We start from the raw sequence: 9253 nt of genomic DNA on the forward strand, positions 1-9253 counted from the left end.
CCCACCCCTTTCCACTATATTGGAAGGCCTCTGTTCTGGAGAACAAGTCTACCCACCTCAGTCCACTATAGTAGTAGACCTGGCCTCTGGAGAACAGGACTACCCACCCCTTTCCACTATATTGGAAGGCCTCTGTTCTGGAGAACAAGTCTACCCACCTCAGTCCACTATAGTAGTAGACCTGGCCTCTGGAGAACAGGACTACCCACCCCTTTCCACTATATTGGAAGGCCTCTGTTCTGGAGAACAAGTCTACCCACCTCAGTCCACTATAGTAGTAGACCTGGCCTCTGGAGAACAGGACTACCCACCCCTTTCCACTATATTGGAAGGCCTCTGTTCTGGAGAACAAGTCTACCCACCTCAGTCCACTATAGTAGTAGACCTGGCCTCTGGAGAACAGGACTACCCACCCCTTTCCACTATATTGGAAGGCCTCTGTTCTGGAGAACAAGTCTACCCACCTCAGTCCACTATAGTAGTAGACCTGGCCTCTGGAGAACAGGACTACCCACCCCTTTCCACTATATTGGAAGGCCTCTGTTCTGGAGAACAAGTCTACCCACCTCAGTCCACTATAGTAGTAGACCTGGCCTCTGGAGAACAGGACTACCCACCCCTTTCCACTATATTGGAAGGCCTCTGTTCTGGAGAACAAGTCTACCCACCTCAGTCCACTATAGTAGTAGACCTGGCCTCTGGAGAACAGGACTACCCACCCCTTTCCACTATATTGGAAGGCCTCTGTTCTGGAGAACAAGTCTACCCACCTCAGTCCACTATAGTAGTAGACCTGGCCTCTGGAGAACAGGACTACCCACCCCTTTCCACTATATTGGAAGGCCTCTGTTCTGGAGAACAAGTCTACCCACCTCAGTCCACTATAGTAGTAGACCTGGCCTCTGGAGAACAGGACTACCCACCCCTTTCCACTATATTGGAAGGCCTCTGTTCTGGAGAACAAGTCTACCCACCTCAGTCCACTATAGTAGTAGACCTGGCCTCTGGAGAACAGGACTACCCACCCCTTTCCACTATATTGGAAGGCCTCTGTTCTGGAGAACAAGTCTACCCACCTCAGTCCACTATAGTAGTAGACCTGGCCTCTGGAGAACAGGACTACCCACCCCTTTCCACTATATTGGAAGGCCTCTGTTCTGGAGAACAAGTCTACCCACCTCAGTCCACTATAGTAGTAGACCTGGCCTCTGGAGAACAGGACTACCCACCCCTTTCCACTATATTGGAAGGCCTCTGTTCTGGAGAACAAGTCTACCCACCTCAGTCCACTATAGTAGTAGACCTGGCCTCTGGAGAACAGGACTACCCACCCCTTTCCACTATATTGGAAGGCCTCTGTTCTGGAGAACAAGTCTACCCACCTCAGTCCACTATAGTAGTAGACCTGGCCTCTGGAGAACAGGACTACCCACCCCTTTCCACTATATTGGAAGGCCTCTGTTCTGGAGAACAAGTCTACCCACCTCAGTCCACTATAGTAGTAGACCTGGCCTCTGGAGAACAGGTCTACCCACTATATTGGTAGGCCTGGCCTTGGTACCCTGTGCTGAGCCTTAGAAAACATATCAGCACTTGGGGTGGGGGTGGGGACTCTTGCAGTCTTCTTTGTTGTTGTTGTTTTTAGTGAAATATGACAATCAGCATTACAGGTCAATTAGAGGGGGAACAATCACTGTCAGATCCCTGCCTAACCTAACAAACAGGAAGTTGCTTAAATGTTATCACCCTGCCCAAACTAATTTATTCAAATATTTATATCCCACTTTCCCCTGTGACTCAAGGCAGCTTACAAGTCATACTGAAAAGCATAGTAGGGGTGTGCCCCCCCCAAATAATTTTCTCCTTGCTCCATTGTAGCCTATGGGGACCTTTATAGTCAATAAGCCCCATAGGCTATAATGGAGAACTGATCTGGGGCTTGGGGGCCCCCCTGGTTTTTTTAGGTAGAGGCATCAAATTTGCAGCATAACTGCTGGTGCCCCCCCCCAACCCCCCCCCCCCCAGTTTCAAAAAGATTGGACCAGGGAGTCCAATTCTATGGGCCCCAGAAGGAGGTGTCCCCGTTCACCATTGTTTCCAATTGTTTCCAATGGAGGGGGGGAAAATGTCTTGTGAGCAGAAGCTCACAATCCCTGAGCTGCATGTTAAAATTTTGCACGCAAGTGTTCCCTAGCACAGCTTAGAGGGAACTATGGTCCTCACCCACACTGCAGCCACTCCTCAGTTCTTTCCCATGGATCCTGTTTTGCTTCTCGGTTCCTCAGTCTCGCTTGCCCAAGGCTTCCACGATCACCGAGAAACAAGCATTTCTCGTTCGTTCATTTTCCAGCTGGGTCTGTGGTATTTGTCTGCATTAGACACTACCTCTTTTTTGGTCAGCAGGGTCGATCCATTATGATCGCGTTGCCCCAGAACTGGATCCCAAACCCATCTTGACGGTCCATCGTCTCACCTTCCTTTGCACTCAACTTGACTACCTGTCAAATATAATTATCCATGCACAGGGTTGTTGCAAGCAGGGGTCATTTCCTGCAGGAGCGCACAGGAGCGGAGCTCCGGCAGTAAAGAGCCCAGGGGGCGGGCATATGCAACAAGCCCCATCCCCTGCTCCCAGCAGCCCTCAGTCAGAGCAAGAATCAGCCAGGTAAGCTGCAGGGCCCCCCCCCCAGCCCCCGGTCCAAAACAGTCCAGTGGCACCTTTAAGACCAGGTTTTATTCAGGTACAAGCTCTCCCTCCTCTGCGAGGACAGATCTGCGCGTCCCCCCCCCCCAATAGCTAGCAATCCAAAACAGTCCAGTGGAGCCTGAGCGGTGGGTGTTGCCTTCTGACACACTTCCGGTGATGTCAGGGGTGTGTGGCATATGCAAATGAGTTATGCCAATGAGTTGTGCTAATGAGCTCCCGCACCTCTTTTTCTACTAAATGACCCCTGGTTGCAAGGATGATGGATTAAAATGGGCTTGTATTTTGAAGACTTTCTCCAAAACCCCCAAAAGTTAAAAGCAAGAGATTGAATAATCCAATAATATCGGCAAGGATTTGTATGCAGACTCTCAGTGTTGCTAGCTTTCAAGTGTGGCCTGGGGATCTCCCAGAACGACTGCTTCTCTCCAGACTATAGAGATCAGTTCCCCTGGAGGAAATGGCTGCTTTGAAGGGTAGTCTCTATGTCATTAACATCTCTGCTGAACTCCTTCCCCTCCCCAAACCCTGCCGTCCTCGTAATCTCCGGGAATTCCCTAATTCATGCTTGTTTGATCTCTGTTGTCTGCAAATCAGTTGTAATTCCTGGAGAATTCCAGGTCCCGCCTAGAGATTTGCAGCCCTACTCTGCCACTAACTCAGTCTCTTTTCCATCTTCTTTCAGGGCCTCATGAACACAGGAAACATGACTATCCTTTTAAGGAATATTTCAAACGCCAGTGTGCCTACCAGCCCCTCCCCGGAGATGATGTCTTTTATGAATCTGGTGCTTGGCATTTTTATCTTGGTGTCCTTACTGGTGGGGACAGTTTCCAATGGCCTCTTCCTCTGGGTGATGTGGGTGAAAATGAAGAGGACCGTGAACACCCTCTGGTTCTCACATCTGATTTTCACCTACTTACTTTTCTGCACCTTTCTGCCTTTCTTCGCCATCTACAGCTTCTTTGGATTCCACTGGGTCTTTGGCACCGTGGCATGCAAACTTATCATTTCCCTGTTTTCTCTGACCATGTTCACCACTGTCTTTCTCCTCACTGTCATCAGCCTGGACCGTTACCTGCTCATCTGTCATCCTTTCTGGTCCCAGCACCACCGCACAATTCCCCAGGCGCAGAGATTCGTGGCAGGAGTATGGCTCTGTTCCCTTGTCCTCAGTGTCCCCTACATGGCTTTTCAGGAGACGCGAGCAATGGAGTCAGGCAGAACGAAGTGCGCCAGCAATTTCGCTTTCTCCAGTGACTGGGATAAGCCTGAGGCACAGGCCTTGAGGCATCGTGTTCACGTAGCTCTCTTTGTGGTCCGGTTCCTCTTGGCCTTCTTGCTTCCCTTCCTGATTATCATGAGCTGCCATTGTAGGATGGTCTGGGAAATGAAAAAGAGAAGGCTGGCAAGGAACAGAAAGCCTTTCTGGGTCCTGGTGGCAGCCGTGGCATCCTTCTTCATCTGCTGGATCCCCTACCATCTCTATCACGGCTCAACGACACATTGGGAATCGTTTAGAACAACACGGCAGGCCTTGCGGGTGGCAATGGCTGTCGGAGAGTGTTTCAATTTCTGTTTCACCCCCATTCTCTATCTGTTTATTGGGGAGAAATTCCAGCAGGTCTTCAAGACGTCTATTCTTGCCCTGCTTAAGAGAGGCTTTATGGATATTCCCATCATCCCCATGGACAACGTCAATGTCAACGAGGCGGGCCACCAAAGCTGTAGCATCAGCAGCTTGGAGCTGAAGATCAGTTGTGGAAACAATCGGCCATCTCCCTGAACAAGGTCCCTTACGTCCTATGTAAAGAAAATGGTGCCCTCTTCTCACTTGCGTAACTCAGGACGTAAAACGTTTTCCCCATGATATTCATAAGGGGCTGTATGGATAAATGCTCGTCCTTCATTATATGAAATATAATCTCCATGAGGAAGAGTCCAGTTTGAATGTGGTCAGTTTGCCAGCCGACCACTGGAAGTGTGAATATTGTATGTTTTATTGGACTGGGGGACTGTTTCTTGATTACATCACAAAGTTCCGGCTTGGCACATTGTACCTGACGTTTCTGGACCACTTGCAATGTTTCTTTGAACGGGGAGATCTGCAACTTTTTTCATTGAACGTGTGCTTGTCAATGTTTTGCTATCATTTAACCATTTGCTTTACATATATACGAAGCTTTGATATGTTCATGTTTTGCGGCTCTCAAACATCTGACGTTTATTCTGTGTGGCTGTTACATTAAGTTTGGCCACCCCTGTTCTAGGCTGATCCTGCACTGAGCAAGTGGCTAGATGTCCTGTATGGCCCCTTCCAGCTCTGTGATTCTGTGATTCTGCACTTCCCCATGCACACACATGCATAAACATGACAATCATGAGTTTGCACAGTCATGTTTATATAGGCACACTAGGCTGCACCCAGAGATTGGCTTTTGGTCCCTGATGACAAAAAAATAATGGTGACTCTCCCATAGACCTGTCCTAAATATGCAGAAAATCTTAAAATAAATAAGAAGAAAAGTCATTTAGTTCAGATTTCCCTTAGTTTTGATAGTACCTGTCCTAATCTGTAGTTCACGTTGTATCTGCCCTTCGGTCATTATAGGTTTAAATAACTCCCAAGCATCCTAAAGGGAATTGACCTTTGTATTACCTTCACCTGCCTTTATATTAATCTCATTTTACAGAAGTTTGAAAAACGCTGAGCTGAATACTGCAGGGCCATTAAGCTAGCCGTGTCTCTGGCGTGATCTGGTCCATGGGGTCGCGAAGAGTCGGACTCGACTGTGTGACTGAACAACAACAAGTCTCTCCTCATGTCTGACGAAGGGAGCTTCAACTTTCAAAACTTCACAGCCTGAAACTCTTGTTGGTCTCTAATGTGCTGCTGGACTTGAATCTAACTAGTCACGATAATCTGTGACAGGGGAGAAAGTGCCTCTGCTTTCAAAATAGATCTTTAGGATCTGACTGACTGATTTCCGATGCTTGGCAGAAGGCGCTGAGGCCTTCTGCAGATCCCCCCAAATGCTACATGAGCCAGAGCTTTGCTGTTGTGAAGGTTTGTCACAGCAACTCAAAAGACCACAGTGGCATCAGCCATGACAAGAAGGGGAGGGGGGAAGGGGGCTGATGCTTGTGTGTGGGTGTAAAACAGAAAACTGAGGTAAACTGAGGGAGTGTAAAACAGAAAACTGAGGTAAACTGAGGGAGTGTAAAACAGAAAACTGAGGTAAACTGAGGGAGTGTAAAACAGAAAACTGAGGTAAACTGAGGGAGTGTAAAACAGAAAACTGAGGGAAAACTGGACACTGGGCTGAGGGGAAAAATGAAACCAACTTTTGTTTCCCTCTGTTATCTCCATCCCCTGACCTGGATGGTCCAGGCTAGCTCAGTCCTCTCGGATCTCAGAAGTTGGCCATGGTTTGTACTTGGAGGGGAGACCACCAAGGAAGGTCCGTTTGGCTACGCAGAGGCAGGCAATGGCAAACGACCTCTGTTCATCTCTGTCCCCGTGACCCGTATGGCCCTGACTGGCCCGATCTCACCAGATCTCAGAAGCTAAGCAGAGTCGGCCCTCCAATGCCTCCCTCTACGCTGTGGAGTCTTGTGAGCAAAAATGCCACTTTTTGAGCGCCTGGCATTGAAGTTGTGAGCGAGCCATTTGGCTGCTGCATAAACTGGTTTGCTCTGGAGCCATCCTTCCTGAGCTGAGACGAAAATGTGTGAGCCGGAGGCACAAAAACTGTGAGCTAGTTCACACGAACTCAGCTTAGAGGGAACACTGGAGACCAACAAGGAAGTCCGAGGTTGCTACGCAGAGGCAGGCAATGGCCAATCACCTCTGTCCAACTCCAACCTTAAAAATCCTACTTAGTCACTGTGAGTCAATTCTGCATCGACAGCGCTTTCCTCCTCCACTGACTCTACTCTCTTTGCACAGCATCACCTAGTGGCCATAGCGTCAATAACCATGAACGTCCTGTCCCCTTTTCTGAGAATGATTGTACTATCTGAGCCGGCAGTTTTGTGTCAAGGACTATTCTGCCCTCTTGATCACTGTTCCCTCTAAGCTGAGTTAGTGTGAGCCTCCGGCTCACACATTTTCATCTCAGCTCAGGAAGGAGGGCTCCAGAGCAAACTACTTTATCTAGCGGCCAAATGGCTCGCTCACAACTTTATTGCCAGGAGCTCACAAAGTAGGATTTCTGCTCACAAGACTCCACAGCTCAGAGGGAGCGTTGCTCTTGATACCCAGCTATTAACACTGTCCACCTTTCACGGACCTCCAAATGTGATGCAATCCCTTGTGAATTCTGGTGGCCATCCTTCTCATCTGGGTATTCCCTCGTAGGCAGGAAAGAAGCCAGAGCATCCATCAAAGGCATCATCTCATGGGCTGCAATGTTGGCAGGTTGTTCTTAAAAGCATGTTGGCAAAACAGAGGCCCCCCCCCCCCCCAGCTTCTAAGAGGTATTTTTTAGTTGTAACACATTGTTCCTTCTGGCACTGTAATCGATCAGACTACTGGGGGGGGGGGAGTGTCTCTGCAGGTCCTTGTAGGTCCTTGTACCAGGGGTCATTTCCTGCAGGAGCGCACAGGACAAGAGCTCTGGCAGTAAAGAGCCCAGGGGGCAGGCACATGCAACAAGCCGCACCCCCTGCTCCCAGCAGCCCTCAGTCAGAGCAAGAAGAAGCCAGGTAAGTTGCAGAGCTCCTCCCGCCCCCCTGGTCCAAAATAGTCCAGTGGCACCTTTAAGACCAATTTTTATTCAGGTACAAGCTCTCCCTCCTCTGTGACGACAGATCTGCACGTTCCCCCCCCCCAATAGCTAGCAATCCAAAACAGTCTAGTGGAGCCTGAGCGGTGGGTGTTGCCTTCTGACACACCTCCGGTGATGTCAGGGGGTGTGGCATATGCAAATAAGTTATGCTAATGAGTTATGGTAATGAGCTCCTGTACCTCTTTTTCTATGAAATGACCCCTGCCTTGTACCATCCCCTCTTTTGCTCAAACAAGATGACAGGGATCAGTTCCCCTGGAGGAAACGGCAACTTTGGACGCTATGGCAGGGCCCCCCCATCGTGGTGCCCATGGGTAGCATGGTGCACGTCAACACCTTTCCTGGTGTCCACCAAGTGTTTATATAGGAAGTGGGCATGGTCAGGTGGGGCATGTGCCCAGTAGAGCGTCTTCCTTTTTCTATTTTTCATATGTGCTTGTGTGTGTGTGTGTGTGTGTGTGTGTGCACCTGGAAGTCATGGTGACCTCCGGTGACTGACCCCTACGGGGGGTCCTGGAGGATATTCAGCGCGATTCTGCACCTGGCGTCCGCTCCACATTTTCTCAACTGGGAGGGAAAGGTGCAGTTCAAAGCCACATTCAGATACCTCGGGGCAACACCGTACTGACTGCAAGGTGGCCTCCGAGCGGCCATAAATCTATGCAGGAGGTACCATAAAACCCGATGGTCAAAGAAAGCGAAAGCGGCATGGAGTGTGGAGGGTGCCATGAAATCCGATGATCAAGGAAAGTGGGAACTACATTTATAGGATAAAGAAAGATACCCACTACTGACTAAAAACCCAAGAGAGGAGATCATCCCACCAGCTTAACCATACATTTAGTCTTTATCCCGTTAGTCTTACTATCAACTGAGTCAAGTTTAACATTTTCTTTTTTCAGATCTTAAATTCGACTGTTATACAGAAACACCCCAAAGCATCACTTCAACCCTTTTTAAAGGCACAATTCAGAGTCCTTCAGCTTTTACTTCTCCTTGCCTAGTCTCTTCCGAAGCTTCCCTTTTTTCTGTTGTAATTTTGTAGTGTTATTAAAAAAAAAATGCAATAAAAAAAATCCCCTCCGGGGGCTTAAAAAAAAAAAAGGAAAGTGAAAGCAGCGTGCAATGCAGAGGGGAATTTCTGTTCCAAGGTGGGCTTGGTAAAACAACGGAGGGAAAAGCCAATTCAGAATCGCCCTCAGAGAGGTGGCTGAATAAAGCCTGCCCCCGCCTCCCGCCTCTGGTATTCCAAGGAGGTCTCCCATCCAAATACTTGACAGAGATGACCCTGCTTAGCTTCCAAGTTCTGATGAGATCAGGCTTGCCTGGGCTATCCAGATCAGGCCCAGAAGAGCTTCTGATTGGCTGTGTGGATTAAAAGGCATCCTCTTAAACAAAGCTTCTGCCTTAAATGTGGAAGAGTTACCATGAACCTTATGCATCAGCTCAGTCTCATTGTGGTTGGCACTGCCTCCTGTGGCAGCCATTTTGTGGCTCCACCCACCCACCCACCTTGTGTCAGAATTCCAAATGTGCCCACACAGTCTTAAAAGCTGAGGACCCCAACTCTATGGAATCACACCCTGCTGAGCTCCTCCCCCTCCCCAAACTCCACCCTCCTCAGGCACTGCCCTCAAATCTCTAGGAACTTCCCAAGCCAGAGTTGGAAGCCCTAATGCACAAGGGTAACAGCCTTCCTTGTACCGGCTCTTGGCATTCCCGTCCTCAACCCCAGATCCAATAGCAAATGGATGAATAG

The 9253-nt window shown here is 49.1% G+C and overlaps 1 protein-coding gene across 1 annotated transcript; it reads left to right on the top strand.

Moving 5' to 3' along the window:
- Nucleotides 1-3410: 3410 nt before the first annotated feature.
- LOC107124374 (probable G-protein coupled receptor 33) lies at nt 3411-4490 on the top strand. Its single transcript, XM_015427839.1, has one exon. The coding sequence runs from the start codon at nt 3411-3413 to the stop codon at nt 4488-4490; it is 1080 nt and encodes a 359-aa protein (XP_015283325.1).
- Nucleotides 4491-9253: the final 4763 nt, after the last annotated feature.

The sequence above is a fragment of the Gekko japonicus genome, unplaced genomic scaffold (genome assembly GCF_001447785.1).
Source record: "Gekko japonicus isolate JY-2015 unplaced genomic scaffold, Gekko_japonicus_V1.1 scaffold641, whole genome shotgun sequence".
NCBI lineage: Eukaryota > Metazoa > Chordata > Lepidosauria > Squamata > Gekkonidae > Gekko > Gekko japonicus.

Coding starts and splice junctions, on each gene's coding strand:
- LOC107124374 (XM_015427839.1), top strand. CDS start 3,411: ATGACTATCCTTTTAAGGAATATTTCAAACGCCAGTGTGCCTACCAGC.